General features: G+C 41.5%; 1 protein-coding gene across 1 annotated transcript in view; it reads right to left on the reverse strand.

Annotated features, from left to right (window-relative positions):
• olfml2a (olfactomedin-like 2A) overlaps positions 1-14,000 on the reverse strand; it is a 36,476-nt gene extending 22,476 nt beyond the window's left edge. The window contains exon 1 of the mRNA XM_078250293.1: positions 13,706-14,000. Coding sequence (XP_078106419.1) covers positions 13,706-13,774 — 69 coding nt within the window. The 5' untranslated portion in view covers positions 13,775-14,000. The remainder of the gene's footprint in view (positions 1-13,705) is intronic.
• Positions 14,001-23,866: the final 9,866 nt, after the last annotated feature.

Consider the following 23,866-nt stretch of genomic DNA (forward strand, 5'->3'; position numbering starts at 1 on the left):
GCTGAGTAGAGCTGGTTCTAGCAGTGGGTAAGCGCCATTTTTGTCGGGAAACAAAAGCAAGGCAAGGAAAGAGTTCCTGAAAAAGAACCACAAGCTTCCCGTATTTTGAATGCTAGCAGGTGTGACACAGACGAAAGCCTCAGAGACAAACATACATTATTTTGCATACCTAGCTGGCCTTTGGCTGCCATGTATGATGACAGAGGTTTGGCAGGCCATGCTCATGGCTTACTTAATAGACAGAAAGCAATGCATTGCAGCCAGAGCACACATTCCTCACCCGCCCTATGCGAGACAAGTGCAAGCTAGCATACAGTGGAGATGGCTTGCATTCAAAAATTCAACTACACAGATTTCCTGCATATTTGTTCACGTTCATATTGTAAATATTCAGGTAATGATGGTCAGTAGGCAGACTGAGGTCTGCTGAGAACTCTGTGAATGTATCCACTTTGTCTATCTAAATTCATCTTTCCTCATTTCTAGGGCTGTCCTTGAAAATTCTTACGATTTTGTCGACTAATCGATTAGTTCATTTAAATGACAGATCTGTAAAACCGAGTTTCTCCACAAAGAATAAGGTGCATAAGCACCACTATAATCTTGTGTTTACCAGAGATGTGCTCATAAGTGTCTTGGAAATAAGTCATTCAGCATGAAAAAGCATTAAAAAACTAAATAAATGTTAGTCAACTAAGACCAAACGACTGATTAGTCGACTAATTGACTATAAGAGGGGGTAGCCCTAGCTATTTCACAGTGGAGGGTGGGCTACAATAGACTGAAACCTTGTAGGTTAGATTTCTAAATAGGTTTTGCAATAGCTGTGTCCTTTCAAATTGCCCCTTATGGCTGCTTTGTCGTTAGCTGATCTAAATAATAATGCGTTAAGACTGAAAGCAAAACTAAATCTTAGACGGCATATGATGTCAATGCAAAGACACAATGGGACGCAAATGTGTCCTAGACAATGCACATGGAGTCATAAAGACTTTATGACTCCAGTTCAAGATGGAAAAGGACAGAATCAGGAGGGACATAGATAGCACTGGAGTTGTATCTGCTGAGTGGTAGTCTCGCATTGCCAGACCTTCCTCCACAGCGCTACGGAGGAAGGCTAGTCCACACAGCATTCCGGGATGGGAGAAAAACGTGCTCTGGTTTATTGGCATTTCTTTAAACCAATCACAAATCGCCTTGCTGAGCGCCGGACGGAACAACGGTGCCTCTGCAAAATAGCCTCGGGAAGGAACTTGTTTTGGTGGAACGTTTACGTTCAAAAGTTGTTTTTGTCGTGCAACAGAAAACTCAGATTGGACAGATAGTCTAGCTACTGTAGCTACTGGATTTACCCTGCAGAGATCTGAGGAGCAGTTAACCGTAGTCCTCATGAATCGACTGGAGTTTAGAATCCCAACACAAAGAAAGAGGAAGGTGATGGACATCCGGAGGATTTTCAGGCGGTATCGGAGCAACCGGGAAATGAAGCGGCGTCGATATAGACTAGCTAAGTGTCAACATCAGTCCGACTCTGAGCTGTGGCACAAACACAGCACAGGCACACTGTCTATCTGTAGTTTTCTATGTTGCTGGCTAGCTGTTTGGGCCCAATAAACATAGACTTGCAAAAGCACTAGAGTGGTCAAATTTACACAAATAACTCTGGGTTAAAATGAGCTTCGTGCTTTGTTCCTATCTATCTTGATACTGAATACCTATTGATAAGAAGGCATGCACCAATGTTGAAATGCATGTGAATACTGTATACTGTAGCACCAAAATGAGAGCTGAGACCATGTCAGTCATTACCCATAGTGCGGCCTGCAGCATTTTTGTCCCACTAGTAGCAAAACCTAAGGATGGCCAAGAGGGTAAAAATGTAATACAGTGGCTAGATTTCCATGAAGTTTGTTGTGGATATTCATCATTAGTTGAAATGCCACAATGTTTGCATAAATTCGAAATGGAGCCTCTAGCCTGCAGCACCAGGGGTTGATAGACTGTATAAGTGACAATCGATCCAAAACATTTGGATCGCCCCCTGGTGACTGGCTGCAGTATATATCATAAATCCCACCCCCTCAATGTTAGCAGATGGAAAATGGGCCAAACTTAAAAGTCAAAGTACACAGCAAATAAATGTTTCCCAAAAATGGTTTCTATCATTTTAGGTAGTTCTTGTCATGCTGATGTTTGTTGACACGTTCATTTTTCTAAAAAGTTTGGTTTTGGTTAGTAATTTGATGCTGTAAAAACGGGGCGAAAAATCATGATTGACAGCTGTGATTGACTCGTGATCGGTCGGGCGGATGTATAGCGTAAGGCTCCACCGCACGATCACTACTGCGCAGACTCTGGCTCCAAAATTAAAAGATGCCGTCACCCATGTCCGGGATATTTTTGCTTCCCTTTTGTACAGCGGGAGGAAGTCATGTGTCATCCGTTTTATTTTTACACTCCATGTGCAGCACAGATGAAGAGTGGGCATCAGAGTTCTATAAGCTCACTTTTTTCTAACTCCACACCTCCAGACTTCAAGAACTAAAGAACATAAGTTTTAAAATGAAAACAATCATTTTAAAACTCATGTTCTTTAGTCCCGACCGACGCTGACTCAAGTGAGATCAACAGATTTCACACAGCTCCAACTGGAGACACAAAAGGTTTTATACAACTTTTTTCACAGATGTGGTAGAACTCCCCAACACCTGGAAACAGACTTGGATGTGTTACATCAGTGTAAATGAGTAGGAGTTTCCCTTTAAAGCCTTACTGTAATAAAACCTTGTTTGACCCTTTAGCACCCACATGGACGCCATATTCCCAAGGTTTCGGTTGTATCCTCTGTTGTGCATTGTTTGTACCACAGGTCATTCTTTTTGAAAATAACCACAATGACTTCAAAAAAAGAGACCAATACATACTGTATATTACATCTTAATGTTCATGCAGCTTTTAATACTACAAGCGTTATAGGCTACTATTCATTGCACTGGTTTGGTTTTCCACTGGCTATCCCTCATGTGTTCAGTGTGTGTGTTTATTTGGATTAAAGCCTGTTGGATCATGTGTTGGAAAAGGTTTGGACTATCATCTCTCCCTGGTGAGATTTAGGGACCTCTGCAGGATGGGCGCACATGTGGTATCACTTTTATCAGAGATGGAGTTCCGCAACAAAGAGATTTTTCATTAATGAGCTGTGGTCCTGTCCTCATGTGACAGGAGTTAGGAGGTATTACTCTTAGAGTATGAAGATTATATTTGTAGAAACTTAGGTCAAAGATATACTGAGGTACTGAGGTACCAGCTCGGATTGATATAAGTCACCTCATAAACCAATCTATTGGCAATTTCTGTCTCTCCAAAATGGTGACATTCCTTCTTTGTAAGGACGTTTTCCAAGATATGGAAAAGAGGGTTAAAGCCAACTTAAGTAGAAATTCCTCTTGGTTATGTCAAAACAGCAAACAAAATAGCCAAAAGAAATCCTGTTATAGTATCTCAATTGTGAATATATTTGTTGCTTTTTTTCTGTTTTAAGACATTTCATTTTATTTCATTTCAAACCTTTATTTAAAACTCTGGGCCAATTGAGGGAGACCCTCATTTTCAATGGGCCCAAGTGATTACATACCTTGGACTCATACATATCTTTTAACATTTTTTAGACTTTACAATTAACGGAATCAACAATCAGCAGATTAATCAGTAATGAAAATAATTATTCCCATCATTTCTTTGTCTCTTATGAGTCATCCAAATTTATAGAAGTGCAATATTAAATTCCTGATGGACAAAATAACAATATATTATACATGACAGGGAATATTATTTACATATACAGCAATTTACAGTGCATGACCATGACAGAAACAAAGGGTGGCGTAGGTAGTTACAATTATGGCTTTTGCAATTTGGTCATGTTTGTTATTTAATGGCTTTCTGTAGTTTGACCAATTTAGGAAGTCTTTTAGGATAGCTGCAGGCTGAAGGTATATGGGGAAGTGGTAGAAGTGGAGGTGGTGGTTGCTCATTAGTGAAGGAATGCACGCTGAGTGATGGGGGAAGATGTGGAGGAGTGTGTACTTTCCCCCTCCATTACTGCAGACATACTGGGAGGGGGTCTGATATGGGGCAGCACTCCTGTGTGCAAAGCCAGGCCAATCCTGACCCATGTCAAGCGAAAAGGCAGCAGGTTGACAAATCCTACAGCCACATGAAAACAGAGTGGATTAGCAGATTAAACTTCTTTAGCAGAGGCTATGTCTACGGCCCTGCTGAGCTGCATTGTTCAACCCCAGCCAAAGACGGACTGCTGCATAGCAACATCAGCTTAAGTTGCTTTAAGTTGGAGAAGTCAGAGAAATTCCAGCCAGATTTACTTTGGCACTTCAAGTTTTGTGTAGTCAAGAAGGACTAAATCACTACTTCGCAGGTTTTACTGCAGGACAAAGATTTGTCAGCATCTCATCATGAAAAAATCTGAATAATTGTGCCAATCAGAGCAGCTGCCTCCTCCTGTCAAATCATGACAAGAGGAGGTATGCTGGTATGCCTAACTGACCGTCCAGCATCTCATGCCAAGCTGACCTACCAGCATGAGAACAGGCAACACAATTAACAATGCTAATAATTAAGAGTACAGGGTATTTAACGCATGCTTTGAGCTTTGAGTCTTTGGCTTTGACCTCTCAAGTGCAGTCAAGTTTCAGGTCAAAAAGAACACGGCTCAAACATGAACTCATGTCTGCACAATGGGAGCAAAAGAGCCGCAGAGAGCTCTATTAGATCAACCGCTGCAGCCTTTAACAGCTAACACACCCTGACAGTGATGAAGTGAAACCCCAATTGTGCTCCGGATTGCTAAAAACACAAGATGTGTCACACAATGGCACAATGTATTTGTTAGCCTCAGAGTTAAAGTCAATGTTTCAGTAGCACTGGCCTGTTGTATCTGCAGCCTTGTTCATATAAACAAGGATATCCTCTCCTCTTAGTGCTTTGCCAGCTCGGGTAATCACTGGGACAAAAAGGCAGGTGGTGCAGGTATCCTGTGGCAAAGTTTAAATGTTCAGCTGCATGTTTTCCGACCTTCAAACACAAAACTCTTATGACCTGCAGCCAATTTGCGCCCCCCCCCCACACACACACACACACACACACACACACACACACACACACACACACACACACACAAACACACACCACACTCTTTGCTTTTGGAACCATATTCCCACAAATGCACAAAAGGCACCGAGAACAACAATTCTAATCAGTCTTAAACCCATCAAGCTTGTAATTTCAAAGGATGGACTATCTCTTTAAAATCCACATCATCTCCTGTCAAGGGTACTCAAGACCAAAACCGGGAACAACATTCCAGTTCAAAGAGTCCACCGGATTTTAATCTAATTAGCGGTGCTTATGATAAACAGTCTTACTGTGCCACTGTAAAGGTCAACTTGGTACAAAGAGGGGATTCCATTAAGGCCTCCAGTCTGGAGATGAACCATGAGGGTCGGTGGCTCAGACTATATAAACAACATTACTGGCATTAGCACGGGGATGTTAATTAGCTGAACACAAAGTGTATCAAGCACTCGCTGCTTTTGCGGGTACATATCTACATTCCTGCTGGGTCTGTTTGTGTGTCCGGACACTCTCTGAACTTTGACTTTTCAGTCTTCACGGAACATCATGAAACAAAAATGAGGAAAAGAATAATAAACATAACACATATCGTCCTTTACGAAGTACTGTAATACTAAAATGAATTAATGAATTACTTATGTGAAAGTTCCTTTCTTGCCACAGCAACATTACAGACTGTGGAAACCCTTTAAACATGATTTCTGTTACACATTTCCACATTTGATTCATTTCCTAACAGTTAAATCATCAGTCTGCTGTGAGGGGTGAAAATCCCTTTTGAAAACACACAGATGCAAATCAAGTTGTCAATATGGCTCCCTAATAAAATCCACATGCTGTAGTAATTCATTCACAAGCACAAAGAGACACTAATTATTAGAGTGGTGCCTGGTGACCTCAACAACGAGTGGAATGATAGATGTTGCCAATGCGTTTCCCCCAGACGATTAGTTACAGCAGATGTTTATGGGAGATGTTAAAAAGCGGCAGAGTCGATCAAAGCTAAGTGAAAGATACTATGTTTCATTACTTGAGGAAAAAAAAAAACAAAAAAAAAATAATAATTTTGAATTAAAAATGTAACCTGCTGGTCGGTGTTTTGCTATTACTGTGCAGATGCTAATCGTAGCCATTTATATGCTAATAATAGAAATGCTCATTGTTTAGCATGACAGCTGCTCATAAATCCATTAATCATTTGGTCATTATAACAATGTTACATTGAATTTGTGTTAGAGGAAGGAGAAGGAAATGACTACATATTTTGTTTTCACTGCAGCTACAGTACATTATTTGATCTACGCCACAAAGACTGGAAACGGGGAAACAGAACAGGCTCCGTCCCTGTAACAAAACCGAACTACCAGCACCTCTAAAGCTCACCAATTAACACTGTGTATCTTGTCAGTTCAATATGTACAAAGACATAAAAATGAAAGTATAAAAAAGGACATATTGTGGTTTTACGGGAGGTTATTTCTTGGTTAAACAATAGTGTCGCTCATAATCCCCCATAACGCCACAGTCTTGTTTGAACACTTTGTTTTCTTGTTTTTGCTTGCTCACTGTTTCCAGTCTTTGTGATAAGCTGCTGGCTGTACGGTTCATATTTATCATACAATCTTGAAACAAAGTGTTGAACTATCCCTTTAGGATTAGGGAAACATTGTACTGTAGTTATGGTTAATAGAAAATGGCCGCTATTCGCAGGTCTACGAAGAGGCACAAGCTCCAGTGTAACTTAAAATAAGATGCACTGCACCCGCACCACCCCAACCTCCACACCCTTTCTGGGCTGCATTTAGATCAATGCATCACACTTCTTCCTGCACTGACACTGAAAGTTAGAATTGCACCTGAATTGTACCGTGCAGAAAGAATATGGAAGTAATTTCTGGGCATACTAGGCTGGGACCTCCAACATGACCCCAGCCATCAACACCAACGCATGCAATGCAAGGCCTGATGAGATAGCCATGGCGATATCTGAAAAATACAATATGGCTCTGTTGTTGTTTTTGACCTTCCTCCACAGGAGGGTCTGGCTTGTCCACACAGCATTCTGGGATGGGAGAAAACATGCTGTGGTTTATTGGCATTTCTTTAAACCAATCACAATTGTCATGGGCGGTGCTAAGCGCCGGACGGAGCTACGGTGCAGCTGCAAAATAAACTCGGGAAGGAACTTGTTTTGGTGGAACGTGTATGTTTAAAAGTTGTTTTAGTCGTGCGAGAGAAAACTCAGATTTGACAGATAGTCTAGCTAGCTGTCTGGATTTACCCTGCAGAGATCTGAGGAGCAGTTAACCATAGTCGTCATAAATCCACCGCGGAGTTTAAAATTCCAACACAAAGAAAGCGGAGGGTAGCGGACATCCGGGCAAAAAAAGCGACATCCTGCACCGGAGCAATCCCGGAAGTGGAACATCATGGATATAGACTAGCACCACATTGACTGCCGCTGTTTTAGAGCTCAAAGATCCACATAGGAAAAAGGTTGGGGTGGATGGATGGGTCCTTAAACACAGGGCTTAATGCCGGGAAGCGAAGTTCATGTCCTGGAAGAAGTTAATGAGAAAACACAAGATTTTCACCAGGGAAATGGGTGTTCGTGTCCAAGGAGTACTACTTAAGGGGACCAGTGTTTTAACCTAAACCACAGTCTTTTTTTCTAATCTTAACTAGTGTCTACACTTACACTTAACTTGTCGCCGCATGACACTCACCTTTTTGTTGGCTAAAACTCTACTGCAATGGCCTCTGAAAGGACCGGCACCTCACGGTGCTCTGTACCCGGCTCACAGTCACCTTTTCTCTGCTAAATTTAACTGTAAAGACCGCTAAACTGATCGGTTGTCACGTGACCAGCTGGCAGTCGCTGTAATTTCGTAGGATATCATACGAATGGGTGTGCATACATTTTCGTAAAATATATCAACATGTTCATGAGAATGCATTCTGCACAAAGAGAGCTCCAAGTCTCTTATACTGCTATGCTGCTTTGAAGGATTGAGAAGAACGTTTTGCAAGAGATTATAGTTGTTCACTGTATGTGCACAAAGGCTACTTGAGGGTTTAAAGTTGTCTGTTTTTAATAACTCACCATGAATGCCACGCATTTATTCATCCATGTTTGCAAGCAGAACACAACAGGGCCCATGGGCCCAGGTCTGTATGAGGTTAAGCTCTACAGGGCGATGGTGCCTGAGAGGGATTTCATGAGACCTCACATAGACCATACAAGAATTAAGACATATACTCCAGATAAGAGACAAACTACATTTGAAACGTATCTGTGATGATAAATGTTGCTCTCAAGGATTAAGGGATCTCCTCAGTGGGAGAAAAACAGCCTGAGAAAAAGAAAGGCCAACGATGCTTTCAAATGCACAAATTGGGAACATGTGATATGTAAATAAGGCTGTGATAAAAACAAGGCTGTGTTGGATTGGCTTGTGATAAGATTCTGGTGACAATGGACCTGCAGGTCCATCCATTTGTCTTTTACTTCTAAATATAATTTACAATGGCTTTATTTCAAGGAATTGTTATGCAACACACTTTGACATCATGCAGATTTAATGGTGGAACTTTGAATTAGTTAATGTAATGTTGATGGATCAAGAACAGTCCAAATCATGTGTGAGGGAGCTGGAAGTCATCCCCACAATCTATGGAGGACAAACAACCTAAAATATAATATCCATGTTGGCCATTTTGTACCAAAGCCAAGCAACATCAGCCCTGTGTAAATCCCCGGTCATGTGCAGGGCCGTGTGCACCTGGGTCGTATGGTGGATGTTGACCCATTCACACTGACACCGAAAGCAGTTTTTTTTTTCCGGGTCATTGGCTCAGTGTAAATGAAGTAGTAGTGTCTCATTTCCAACAGCTTGCAGCTTTGTTTCAACCACAAACAGAGAGACTCTCTGCAGACTGATGATGTTGACTCTTCATCAAGCCCCATGTGATATCTGCAGTTAAATGAAATCATGTTGGCATAACATGGCATGATAAAATGTTGTTTCAAGTAAATTGTGGCAATCATCTATAGCTTGAAGGCAACTTACTGCACCATGTAAGTAATAATATTAATAATAAGAATTCATTGCATCTATATAGCGCTTTATCATAGACACTCAAAGCACTTTGGGGGGGGGACTACTCTCTACCACCACCAATGTGTAGCACCCACCTGGGTGATGCACGGCAGCTTTACGATACTAGCCGCTCACCACACATCAGCTCGGTAGAGAGGGAGGAGTGGTGCGGGAAACCGGAGCACCCGGAGAAAACCCACGCAGAAACGGGGAGAACATGCAAACGGCTCGGTAGCTTCTTGCTGTGAGGCCACAGTGCTAACCTTTGGGCCACTGTGCTGCAAGTAAATTGAGTTAATTATCGAACCCTGTCTCTGCTGCTGTGGTCATCCCAGTCTGCAGTTTTCTTCTCTCTAGCGCCCTGCAGACCATGCACCGACTATCCTCAGGTTTATTAACAACCAGAACACGAAGCAGGTGCATGTGTTGGTTTCCACGTCACTCTCTGGTGCCCTCCATGTATAAACGAGCTTTGGCTCTCATCAATGCCAGTGCCGCCAGTTTGGCTACAGAGACTACGACTGGGCATCTCCAGTGGCCACAGGACTGGAGCTGTGACACTTCTACATGATGAGGAATAGTGCTGTGTCATGATGTAGGGTAAAGCTTAAAAACATTACACATTACAGCAAAAATCTTGTCATTTATTTTTCAGCTCCTACTACATGAGCCCAGTCTCTGTGCGTAACGTGGAGTTTTTCCTGCCTGCCTCTACGACGTGTAACGTCAGACACCCAATCACAAACATTATTAGAGCTTGGTAGAAGCGTGCTGTGTGCTTATTGGCTCACTGACGCTGATGACATTTGCTCTTTAGGTATTGAAATTTGGTAATTGATGACGAGGCATTTTTCGATACTCAATACTAAGGTGGGGAACGACAACAAAAGTGCGTGGATGGACGCTAACAGGGTTCCACCAGATGTTTGAACCTGGCTGCAGGGAGTTGCATCCTTCCAGACACAAGAGTGTCAGTGAGGTCCAACACTGATGTTGGGTGATCAGGGGCCCGTTTCAGGAAGGAGGTTTAACAAACTCTGAGTCTAACCCTGAACTCTGAGTTGATTTACCCTGAGATGGCAAACTCTGAGTTTTGAGTTGCTGATTTGAGTTGGTTCAATCAACTCAGAGTAGGATCACTCAGAGTCAAGCGCATGCACCACCACAATAAAAAGGCAGCATGAATGGAGCCATGATACTGTAGCGAGCTACGTGGAATAAGTCGAAGAGCCAGAGATATAGAACTCTGTGGACGTTTATTCAACCGCTACACACACTCGATACACAGAGGTCATCAACCTACCCCAGTGTTTTCCGTTACAATACTATGATTCACCATGGCAACAACCACAAACAAATCGGTCGGCATACTTTACCCCTCCGGAACTGGAACTACTCATGCGCACATACAGCGAGTTTGAATATATATTTTGAAGTGCTGTCAGTTAAACGCGTTATTAACGGCGTTAACGCAAACCCATTTTAACGGCGTCGATTTTTTTTATCGCGAGATTAACGTTCTTTTTGGCCTAGCAAACTTTGTAGTTTTTTTTCCACATGCTGTTGCAACAACTAGTCATGTTAGAAAAACTTCAACACCACACCGGATCTAGCTAGACCGGAAACAAAACAACAGGCACACTTGTTTGGGCTTGCGAGCCGGCCAAAGAGTAGTACATAGTCGCTTTTCGGCGAAAATTGCCGTTTTGAATGGGAAAATGTCATCCACGTGAATCGTGTAGCTCCGAAGAGTTTTTATTTGGGGGGGTCCGAATACGGCACCGGTGCCTTAACGACCGTTATCTATCTATCTATCTTATTTAGGTGCCACTTAAATGCCTGCGCTTCGCTCCAGTGCTCCAAAAACGGACGTTAGAGGGAACTGAAACATCGCCGCACGGGACGCTAGTCAACACTACACTTAGCAGCAGCTAACGTTAACCTACTGTTAGCTAGCAGCTGGAGTAAACACGGTTAAGACGCTGACAGCTAAACGATGTAAAGTGTGACTGTATTTCACTGGAGAGGATTCTAACAGCAGACGGTAGCTGCCGTTGTCTGAAAAACATCAAGTATCATTGTATAATGTTGATAAGAGCATTAAAATGAGAAAAAATAATGGGACAAAAAGAAATCATGGGATATTTAGAATAGAGAAAAATGTGCGATTAATTGCAAGTTAACTATGACATTAATGCGATTAATATTAATTAATAAAAATATTTGAATCGCGACAGCACTAATATTTTGTTAAAAATAGCCACACGGCTGCTGCTGCAAAATAGCAAGAATTAGTGTGGGAGAAAATTGCTGCTCGAGTCAATGCGTAAGCATTGACAGTGTATTCATTTCATATTTAATCACGGGTAACCTATAATATTACTGGTGAAAACTGGAATGGTATTACACCTATAATTTCAATTAGGTGCAATCCTGCGCGCAAAAAAGTAAGCTACTAGTAGAATAGTAATCCCATTCTGAGGCTGCAGCACCATGTTATTAACAGAACTATAATTTATAAACATTTAATTTTTTTTAATGGCTCTCACTGGTTTGTCTCCAGGGAACACTTCAAAAACGTTTAAAAAACGTTTCAGAGCAAGGCACACTTTTCTGACGGCTCTGCGTACAGTGGCTTTACTCCGCATCACCGATGTTGTAAAGAAAACTGCCGTTTGCAAAAAACATAATGCGACACAAATAATCTGCTGGGATGTAAAAGCATGTCCACGATGGTGGACGTTAGTGATATGAGGACGGATAAGGTATCTACATATCTGATCGACTGTGAAGAAAAACGATACCTCTCAAATAGGTATCTGGAAATAAAAATACATCTAGTCGGGCCTCAATATCATCTCCCGGCGTATGTTTAACTCCCTGCGAAGTAATACAGCTTCTTCATCAAAGGGATCGTCAATAAAAGGACATGCCATGTTCGAGAAAAAAACGTTTTATAATCTGCCTAACATAGTTAATAAACCAACATGTTTTTTTTTATTCATGCAGATACCAAACTGCGCTAAAATGCGCCTGATACAGACTGAAATGAATGAATGAGTAAATGAAAGAGCGCTGCGTCAGAGGGAGGAGACTGAGAGAAACTTGAGGTTTCTTGAAGAAAACCTGCTCCTGACCAGGTTAGGTTCACAGACTCAGTTACCATAGTAACTGACTCTGAGGTTAAGTTACCTCTCTTTCTGAAACGGGCTGGAGTAACCCCTCCTTCTCAGGTTTAAATAACCTCCCTTTCTGAAACGGAAAACCCAGAGTTTTCCTCATCTCAGGGTTAACAAACTCGGAGTTTTCACTAAACCTGCTTTCTGACTCAGTGTTTCAGTTCATCCCAAAGGTGCTGGGTGGGGTTCGGTCAAGTTCTTCCACACCAAATTGGGAAATCATTTCTTTATGGAGCTGTGTGTGCTCGACATGTTGAAACGGAAAAGGGACAAACTTCAACTGTTGCCACACAGTTAGAAGAACACAATCTAAAATGTGATTGTAAACTGGATTTAATTAAGATTTCCCTTCATTAGAACTAAGGGGCCTGGACCAAAGCAGACATTTGGCATACTATACTACGAATACTTTTACTACCATTAACACTAGCACATGCTGCTTCTATCGCTGTTATAATTAGTAGCACTGCTTCTGCTGCTGCTGCTGCTATTACTACTATGAATACCACTTCCTATCACTACTACTACTACTAACCTACTATAATGGGGGTTTACTCTGCACTGATCCATGGCTGCTGATTTGGCCTCTGATTGTATCCAGAGCAGGCAATTGTTGACACTCACCACCATACATGGCCATACACATGTAACAGAGCCTCTGGTATTATAACATGTACTGTACATGTATTCTGTCTTTTGGCAGTGTGTGTGTGTGTGTGTGTGTGTGTGTGTGTGTGTGTGTGTGTGTGTGTGTGTGTGTGTGTGGATCTGGATTAGGCTGAGGGAGAGAGCAAGGGGTTACTGGAGTCCAGCAGCTGTGCAAACAAGGGCAGCCAGCTATTACTTTTACCCCACTGACTGCCATCTCTCCCACACTCTGCTGGCACAGACCGGAGGTATCATTACATAAACCCATTGTTACTCATGTCACACAAAAACCCTCATTGGGAGGATTACCACGAATCAGAAAAATGGCACATATAGCCTGAACCATCTGCAGGCTTTGGACAGAAATTGTATATCCTAAAAGTCTGGTTTTGGGAAAATGTTGGTCAAGTCACTTATTTGTCTGAGGCAGAGGCACCATGACATGGAATAGGTGACGTTGTAATGATAGATCTTCAGTGATTATGGGGTCCTATAGTGACCATTACTGACTCTGAACAGCCCTTGTTTCAATACAAGAGTAATACAACGCAATAATGCATGGGAATCCTCCAAAGTGAAATAAAATAATACATATCTAAAACCCGCCTGTGTTGTGTCTTTTCTTACCTTGCTGTGTGAAGACGCATCCTTACACAAAACCAGCAGACAGGCGAACAAGTTTGTGTATCTCCACATTTTTCTGTCCCGAGTGTCTGGGCGTGAAGTTCACAAATCCAAAGCGACAGTCGTCAATGCATTCAGTCCATGAGGTAAGGGAGTGCGCCTATTTTAATAACTCCATTTCCTTTTGCACACAGGGAGGATCATATAGGAGGCTGTGTCCGTCTGTCTGTGGATGTCAGTGTGCGTGCTGTGGAGTGCGCCCCTGTTTGTACCGCGCGCTCCGTTTTTCAGCTCGCGCATCATCTGTTCTCCGCTGTCCTCCACCGATGGGAGGGGTTTAAACACAAACATACCCAGTCTGTACAGGACGACGAAGTTTGGATATTTATATTTGATTATCATAATCATAATCACCTATTTAAAAACGTGTCTACTTTTCAAGTTTGTCTTTGCATTGGCCTACATATTCACTCTAAGAAATATCCGTGTATTTACAGTTGTATGACTGTATATTTTAACAGACACTGTCCGTAGAACGTATTCACTGTTGTATTTCTTTTTATTTACATTTCGAATTGCATTATGGGACCTTTATCTGTGCTCCGACAACTAACGTAGTGAGCTGTTCTGATCACAACGCCATTATCTTAAATTGTTAACCGGATTAGTGAGAGTTGAAAAGCACCAAAAAGCGTTTTTAAAAAAGTGATAAAGTGTTTTTTTAAAAAAGCGTCAAAAGCATAAAAAAAGTGTTGAAAAAGGTTTTTAATAATAAAAGAACTGACTTCATTTCAGAAATGTACTAACTGAGCAGCTTTCTGTGAGAACATTTTAAATAACAGTAAAAATCTTCTGTATTTTAACTGTAGCTACACACGACATTTCTGTTTTTTTAATTACTGGACAAATGCTGCGTTCCAGACACAATTTTTAGCCCGTAAGTTACGACTTCAAGTCACGACTCACGACTTCTATACTCGTGAGCGTTCCAGGCAAAGTCACGACAAAGCCTTCACGCTAAGGTTAGCGTTACGGTACAGATCCAGTTGTCCGACACGACTGAAGCGTGGTGTCGCGACGTCGTACATCCATGGTTGATGCTCCACGCCCTTGACCGGAAGCTGATTAGGTCCAGTCAGAGTGTCATGGCGGCTTGTTGAGAATACGATCTAGTATATTTTAAAAAATAGTTCACCGAAACGTGTTTCTGAAAACATTTGAAGCGAGAAATAGGCCATACGGTTGCTGAATCTGTCTTTATTTCAGATCGACAAAGGTCAGTTTAAAAGATTTTCGTGTACTTCTACTGGATAGTCGCGTCGCGTTCAACGGATTCATTTGCATAAAGATGGGCATCAGCCAGCTTTTGGAATGCTTCCCGGAATGCTTTGCGTGCAAGTTGAAGTCGCTTGACGTCACCCATAGCTAGCTGATACTAGCGATTTCTAGTCTGCAACATATTTTGGACTTTATTTAATAAACATAACCTGTAGTAGTACACAATCGTATGCGTATTGTTTTATTACAATGTGCGGAATTACTTTACGTTGGTTCTTCACGATCGTTCGTAACTTTACGTTACGAACGATCTGGTACGAGTTCACGAGTAGTAAGTTACGGGTTTGACTGCCGTTCCAGGGTAGAAGGTTGTGAAAACAGGAGTTACGGGTTGCCAGGAACGCAGCAAAAGTCTGGTTAATGAGCTGCCAGAACTTTTTCTGTTATTTTACGGATTTATTTCTTTGAGTGTTGCTCTTATTCATATGCTCTACTAGTCTGTGTTTGATTTATTCACATATTTTTCCACCGTCGTGACACAGCTTATGCGGGACCGCGGTTGTTAGGTTAGGTGAAGTCAGGTAACTGAAATAAATCCAGGGCATGTTGATCTTGACTCGTAGACCAAATCCAACCAAATGTAAGGTGAAAGTTTTTTCAAACACTAAAAAGTCTTAACATGAATCAAACCTATTATTAGCAAATATAAATCCCCACTGATGATAGGCTTACTGGCCTCTAGGTAAGGTAGTCACTAGCCATCCACAGATACAGTTCATCCTAAGGATTCACTGTGCCACATGTATGTTTAACATTAAAACCTGATTTATAAAATCATGCCAACAAGTAGGCTATTTGAATAGTATTCTATGCAAAAAGGTAAGTATAAAGGCCTACACGTTATTGTAGGCCCAGTTTATTATGCAACTTCATTTTATGCAATATATGTAGTAGGGGTCCCTTCTCCATCTCTCTTTCAGGGGTCCTTGGCTTAAAAAACATTGAAGACCCCTGGATTAGACCATTCCACAAGGTCACCCCACAAACTGAAAGACATAACATCATTGAGTGCACATAATCTACACATTGTATACACACATAAATAATGTACCATGTGTAGCCTAAGTTTAAAAGTAGTAAGTAAAGGAATATAATTTAGAATTTATTGTATATACTTTGTTTACATTTTGTACTTATTGCACCGTGGTTTGGAGAGAAATGCATTTTCAATTCCTCTGTCTCGCACACATTTTGAAAGAATTGACAATAACGTTGACTTGACTTGAATACAGCCTTTCAGGCCGACGGCACACATTATACAATTTAAAGGTCTTTTGGCGCCATCAGCTGGACGATTATTAATTTGAAACTCCAGTGTACCATAGACCCGCATAGACCTTTTTCACAGCAGACATGTTGACATGTCATAGTAGGAAAAGCACAAGTGTATTCAAAACCATTAATGATGGCTGCATTCCACTTAGGAGAGGCCCTGGTATTGTGCATGCTGACTCACTGAAATAGCTCACTCTAAAGGGCAGAAAATCTATAGATAGATAGATAGAGAGGTTTGAGGTGAACCTTACTGCAGTGATGTATTATGCGGGAGAATTTTGTTTTGTCTTTGGTGGTGAGGAGGTTGTACCAGCATGGAATGTTAAAGGTGAGAATTGATCCAGTAAGTGAACAGTTGAATAGAGTTAAAATATGCTTGCTGACATGAAAAGTCCCTATATTCCAACGCAGGTGGAGGCGCTGTTGAGCTTTTATTGTACAAAGCCTCAGTGTGCTGTGTGAAGGAAAGGCAGGTGTCGACCTCTGTTCCTAGGTATTACATTCTATTCATTTTTATTTATAGTGTCAAATCATAACAGGAGTTATCGCAGGACACTTTACAGATAGAGCAGGTCTAGACCACCCTCTATAATTTAGAAATATCAAACAGTGTTTCCCCCCAAGAGCGAGCATTTGGTGCGACAGCGGCGAGGAAAAACTTCCTTTTTATAGGTAGAAGCCTTGGACAGACCCTGACTCTTGCGGGACACAGAGACACCGATACAGATACAGATGAATGTGATTCATAATAATTATAGCAGTTGGTATGATGAACAGTAGCAATTTTAGTAACAATAAAGATAATAGAATTATGACTAGAAATAATAGTAGTAGCAGTGCAGGGTGTAGCAGGGCGTTGAGCAGGACCACAGCAGCAGCTGCAACAACCATGATTTAGGTGCCATCCCAATATAAACATACAGTGGGGCAAAAAAGTATTTAGTCAGCCACCAATTGTGCAAGTTCTCCCACTTAAAAAGATGAGAGAGGCCTGTAATTTTCATCCTAGGTACACTTCAACTATGAGAGACAAAATGAGAAAAAAAAAATCCAGAAAATCACATTGTAGGATTTATTATGAATTTATTTGCAAATTCCTCGGGAAAATAAGTATTTGGTCACCTACAAACAAGCAACATTTCTGGCTCTCACAGACCTGTAACTTCTTCTTTAAGAGGCTCCTCTGTCCTCCACTCGTTACCTGTATGAATGGCACCTGTTTGAACTTGTTATCAGTATAAAAGACACCTGTCCACAACCTCAAACAGTCACACTCCAAACTCCACTATGGCCAAGACCAAAGAGCTGTCAAAGGACACCAGAAACAAAATTGTAGACCTGCACCAGGCTGGGAAGACTGAATCTGCAACAGGTAAGCAGCTTGGTGTGAAGAAATCAACTGTGGGAGAAATTATAAGAAAATGGAAGACATACAAGACCACTAATAATCTCCCTCGATCCGGGGCTCCACGCAAGATCTCACCCCGTGGAGTCAAAATGATTACAAGAACGGTGAGCAAAAATCCCAGAACCACACGGGGGACCTAGTGAATGACCTGCAGAGAGCTGGGACCAAAGTAACAAAGGCTACCATCAGTAACACACTACTCCGCCAGGGACTCAAATCCTGCAGTGCCAGACGTGTCCCTCTGCTTAAGCCAGTACATGTCCAGGCCCATCTGGAGTTTGCTAGAGAGCATTTGGATGATCCAGAAGAGGATTGGGAGAATGTCATATGAATGAAATGATTGAATGAATGAATGAAACCAAAATAAAACTTTTTGGTAAAAAATCAACTCGTCGTGTTTGGAGGGGAAAGAATGCTAAGTTGCATCCAAAGAACACCATACCTACTGTGAAGCATGGGGGTGGAAACATCATGCTTTGGGGCTGTTTTTCTGCAAAGGGACCAGGACGACAGATCTGTGTAAAGGGAAGAATGAATGGGGCCATGTATCGTGAGATTTTGAGTGAAAACCTCCTTCCATCAGTAAGGGCATTGAAGATGAAACGTGGCTGGGTCTTTCAGCATGACAATGATCCCAAACACACCGCCAGGGCAACGAAGGAGTGGCTTCGTACGAAGCATTTCAAGGTCCTGGAGGGGCCTAGCCAGTCTCCAGATCCCAACCCCATAGAAAATCTTTGGAGGGAGTTGAAAGTCCGTGTTGCCCAGCGACAGCCCCAAAACATCTGATCTGCATGGAGGAATGGGCCAAAATACCAGCAACAGTGTGTGAAAACCTTGTTACTGTTGAAAGACTTACAGAAAACGTTTGACCTCTGTCATTGCCAACAAAGGGTATATAACAAAGTATTGAGATGAACTTTTGTTATTGACCAAATACTTATTTTCCACCATCATTTGCAAATTAATTATTAATTAATTAAATTCATTAAAAATCCTACAATGTGATTTTCTCATAGTTGAAGTGTACCTATGATGAAAATTACAGGCCTCTCTCATCTTATTAAGTGGGAGAACTTGCACAATTGGTAGCTGACTAAATACTTTTTAATTTCCCTGTAAGTACTCCAGGGAATAAGCTCCCCAGGGCTAAGTTAGTAACATGCATTACTGGGACATTAATGCACACACATGGAAAGAGAGAGGAGATAGGAACTCTCTGTGTTTAAGGAAGTCCCCTGGCAGTCTAAAACTATAGCTGCATAACTAAGGAGGCTTTCACACCTGCCTCATTTAGTTCGGATGAATCGCACTAGAGTTTGTTTTCCCGCTTGGTGTGGTTCGTTTGGGCAGGTGGGAATGCAGCCATCGCACTCGGGTGCGCACCAAAAGCGGACCAAACAATCAATCAAACTCTGGAGTGGTTCGTTTGCGGTGAGAACGTGATCCGACCTCAAACCGCACCAACTACTGTATGTGTACTAGGGCTGTTGGAACGAATTCCGAAAGTCAAATATATATAATTCGAATAGTAAAAAAAAAGCAATACTATTCGAATGCTGAAATTACTATTCATACTACTCACATTGTGAGCTAACGTTAGTACAGGGGGGAGTGACAGGCTGCGGCTGGAAATCGGAAGAAGGATGGGAAACCGTTTTAACATGACTTTAAAATCGACATCCACCGAGCCAAAATGCGAGTTATAGGAGCTCAGCTGGGAGCTTCATGGAGACAGCTAAAGATTTAGTTAGCTGCCCTACAGCTGTCAGAGTTAGCTTTAACTTCATATATTTACGGTGGCCGACAGGGGCAATCGCACTTCAACTCAATGAAACACACGAAAATAGACAAAACATGAGCAAATTAAGAAAACATCTTCATTATTTGACAACACATGCGCAGCATTTAGCAAACGTGCAGCAAATACACACAACACAACCAAATACACAAACGCGCTGCAAATACAGAAATGATGCAAAAAGAGAAGCACACAAACTCCGAAAACAAATGCAAAAAAAACGCTGCATCCAGATTACACAACGGAAGTTCTCCAGGCCTCTAGGGGGAGCAGCTAAGTGGAACAGCTTGATTTTCAACCCCACTGAGAGACGTGTTTGCTAAACGCTGCGCATGTGTTGTCAAATTTATGAAGATGTTTTCTTAATTTGCTTGTGTTATGTCTATTTGCGTGTGTTTCATTAAGTTGCAGTGCGTTTGCCCCTGTTGGCCACCGTAAATATTACCTTCTAACAGCTGTATTCTCAGTAAAGTGACAATCTGCAAGAAACAGGTTTGCTTTTAAATCACTAAAATAGTAGTGACAGCACCGTTTTGCTTAGTTATCAATGCCGTTAGCATCGTGGCTAACACTATTGTTAGTTTATGACAAATTGTTCTGGCTGTGCTTTCTAACATGATGTCATTGTGCTAATCGAGCAACATTAGCCTTTACAACAGAGCCGCTTCACTACACTTGTTAGATAATGTTTCATTACAGAGTTCTCTGTTGATTTGTGTTTGATGCTGTGTGCGTGGTGGAAAATAATGTAAACAGAGAGAAATGCAATGCGCCATGACATAGATCCCTCTTCAAGACCAGGCTGATGTTGGAAGTCCCTCTAGTGGACAGAATATGTAACAACAACTACATGCTTATAGTGGCATTGACAATGTATAATGTGGTATTATAGCGGACGACTGACAGCTCTAATGTGTACTTCACAAGTCTGATCTATGGCTCCTGTAGTCAGGTGTGTTTTGCAAACATGCAGCTTGCAATGTTTCTCTCACAGAAATAGACTGCGGTCAAGCTCTTCGTCACACGCATTTCCGTGGTCAAATCAGTCTTGGAGACAGACGCGGGCAGAGCAGAATGAAGTCTCTGTGACCAGAGCAGACAAAGTAACATCGCTCGTGAAACAATGTCTGATTATTTAAATGAAATGAGCTGGTTTTATCATGGAGATGCAAGAAATATGCGATTTGGGATTTACCAGAACACGGTACCTCCTTCCTTTTCCCATTTACTTTCTTGCTCCCACCCCAGACACATCTTACCAGTAAGCGGAGTCGTTTGTTATGACGCATTTTGGTACGCTTGGATTTTTCCATGTGTGAAACAAAACCGAACCAAGGGGAACTCATTAACTGATTGAGACCAAAGCAAACAAACTATAGGTGTGAAAACGCCCTAAGGGCTGGTCCATGGCAAACCTGAGCCAACCTACAAAGGGTTGGTAGATGAATCCGACAACTATGAGTAGAAGCAGAGAGAAGGAGGATTTAAAGCGTAACTCTCGCCAAAATGCAACCTAGGGTCTTTTTGTGAATGTACCCGAGTCAAACTTTCGTTTAAAAGCATATTTAGGACGGAATAGCCACTTTTAAGATTTACCGTATTTTCGTTTTTCGGTCAAATGGCCTTTTGAATGGGAAGTGCTAGGGGCACTTTTATGCTAGCCTCAAAATCGCTATTTTTAAAACACTAAGAAGGCTCGACACAACATGAAACTTTGCTCCAAATATCACCAGGGGCTCTGCACCTTAACGAAAGCATTGACAACATTGTTTGTGTACTCAGAGTTTACTAAAAAGAAACTCTCCTCACTGTTGAAATCAATTGTTTTTGACTGATAAAATGGCTGCGGCCGGAAACAACAAGAGCTACGGTGAGTTGTTCAAAACGTTTTAAATGAGCCAACCTGCTCCCAGTGGCGTCGCCAGAGATTTTCTTTTGCTGGTGCTTTTAGGGTTGCTCAACGTTTCAGTGAGGGTCCTCTGAAATTTAGAGTTTCCCTTGACACACAGCCTACACACACGCGTGCAGATACACCTTCAGATACACACCCACCTCCGCCATGATTTACTAAACCACAGCAATTTCTTGGGGGTGCTATGGGAATTCTAAGGGTAGCTACAAAACCCCCAAGCCCCTCCCTGGCACTGCCTATGCCTGCTCCACCAGCTGACCCTAAATGCTGAGAGGTTGGAAGAGATGGGAACTCTGCTTCCACAGCACAGCTCCTTAGTTTTGGATACGTTGAGCTCCAATGAGTGTTCAGCCAATGTTTGGACCAGGTTGCTGACTGCCTGCTAATATTGGGATAGGGCATCAGTGCCAGTCAGTTGTGCCACCAGGGCCATGTCTTCCACATACTTATACTACTATTTATTGATTGTGCTTTAGCAGTGAATATTACCAAACAAAGTTTTCAATTAAATAAGCAAAAACCAGCTGACACACAGTAAGGCCTGAGTTCTTGAGGCCCACTTTGCACTGCAACCTTGTGAGGAAGATCTTATAGAGTCAGGAGGGCAGAGACATCTGCACAACCTCAAGAGAAACCTAATCTCAGATTGCCAGACCTATCTCCACAGCACTATGGAGTAAGGTCTAAACGACAGATACACATCCAATATTAAATTAAGTTAAATGTTCACACATTACAGGAATGTGAGCTATTTAAATTAGCTGGAGACATGGTTAAAAGTAATTTGTTCTTACCAGTGTATCGCCGTGTGTAGCCTACTTCGTCCACAGCAATCCCACCAATCCCAAAACGTATCAGTTAGATAGTAAATGCCGTAAACATATTTCTTGAAAATCCTTCAAATCATTCAAAGAACCAAGCGTTGTTGCACGATCCCAATTTTCTTCAAAACCTGCCATTTTCAGCGTGTAGCTTACTAGCTCCAAGTTTGTTGTTGTTTCCTGAAGCGAACACAGTTAGACAACAGCAACACACAGAGAGCAGGAGGTAAGGGACCTCTGGTGCTCAGGCAATTATCTAATCCTGGAAATGTACTTCCGTTGATCCAGACTGAGAGAAACCTTAACCTGCTGGTGAGACCTTTATCTGTTTCCAGCAGTAACAGTTTATCCTGACTCTCAACATTTCTATAATATGTAGCCTACATATACGTCTACAAAAGAAATCATAATGTGTCAATAGCAATCATTAGATGATTTGTCAATCTTAGTTTCCAATGGAATAGCCTACATATAATTAGCAGCACTGTGTTTTAAGACTATTAAAGTTTATTAAAGATGAGATGATTATTTAGGCCATTTCTAAGCAATTTTGAATTATACTACTCGCACATGAGATGCACGATTGTCAAAGAAAGGTGGCTATAACATGCCATGTGACATAAAACACCTTTAAGCCTAACTGCTTTTTAATTTCAAAATAATAGTTTGTATATGCATTTTATTAAGTCAAACTATTTAAAGTCTTCAAAGGTGGTGCAAATGTTGAGTTCTAATAGAACAACAATGAAATCAATTTGGTGCAAGGTAACTGCAGTGCAAGCAGTCTTCTCTTTATGGATTTGACAGTCAGACAGTTCAGGTGGGATACTCTACAGTCTTTTCTGCTAAAACAGCAGGATCAACAGTCAACATTCAGCTGATAAAATGGAAACCTTGTTCTTCATTTAGTCTGGTGACAAAAAAAAAAATCTGCAACAGCGTATTTTCTTGTGTTGCTGTTCACATACATATTTCTGCACTAGTTTAATCTCACACATCAACTTGACCGTTGTTAAAACTTGCCATTCTAATATGACTATTGAGAAATGCTAAAACTTGTTTATAGGAGAACATGTGTGGTTTAGCTAAAAGCAGCTAGCTGCCTTCATGCTAACTTAAAACATGATTTTCTTTTTCTCACATTATCACAGTGTGACCACCAGACGGCACTACACACTCTCAACTATTTCTAACTGAAAAATATTTTCCTAAAAACGAATAATAGCCTAAATAAAAGCTAATACTAAATGTGTAGCCTACTCCTTATGTTACTATAGCCAAACAGCAGCAGAAGCTAACGATAGTATTAGCATTGGCTTGCTAGCTTTTGGCTTGTTTGCTGCTTTACAGGTTCAGAATGGGACTCCATATCCCATTATGCCTGCAGCGTGCTGCGTAATCTCTGTTGTGTGTTTGTGCTGCCTTCAGGTAGTGTGGGATAAATGGTACTTCATAATAATAGACGATAAAATATCATGATGATGATGAGTATAACAGAAAATGATTCTTTTATTCAGAATAGGCTCAGTCTTTTTACACACGAAATGCAGTAGTTCACTGACACTGACCACTTAGACTCTTAGAGTCTATACACTTTTACAAAAAAAAT

Source organism: Sander vitreus, chromosome 5, assembly GCF_031162955.1.
Source record: "Sander vitreus isolate 19-12246 chromosome 5, sanVit1, whole genome shotgun sequence".
NCBI classification, from domain to species: domain Eukaryota; kingdom Metazoa; phylum Chordata; class Actinopteri; order Perciformes; family Percidae; genus Sander; species Sander vitreus.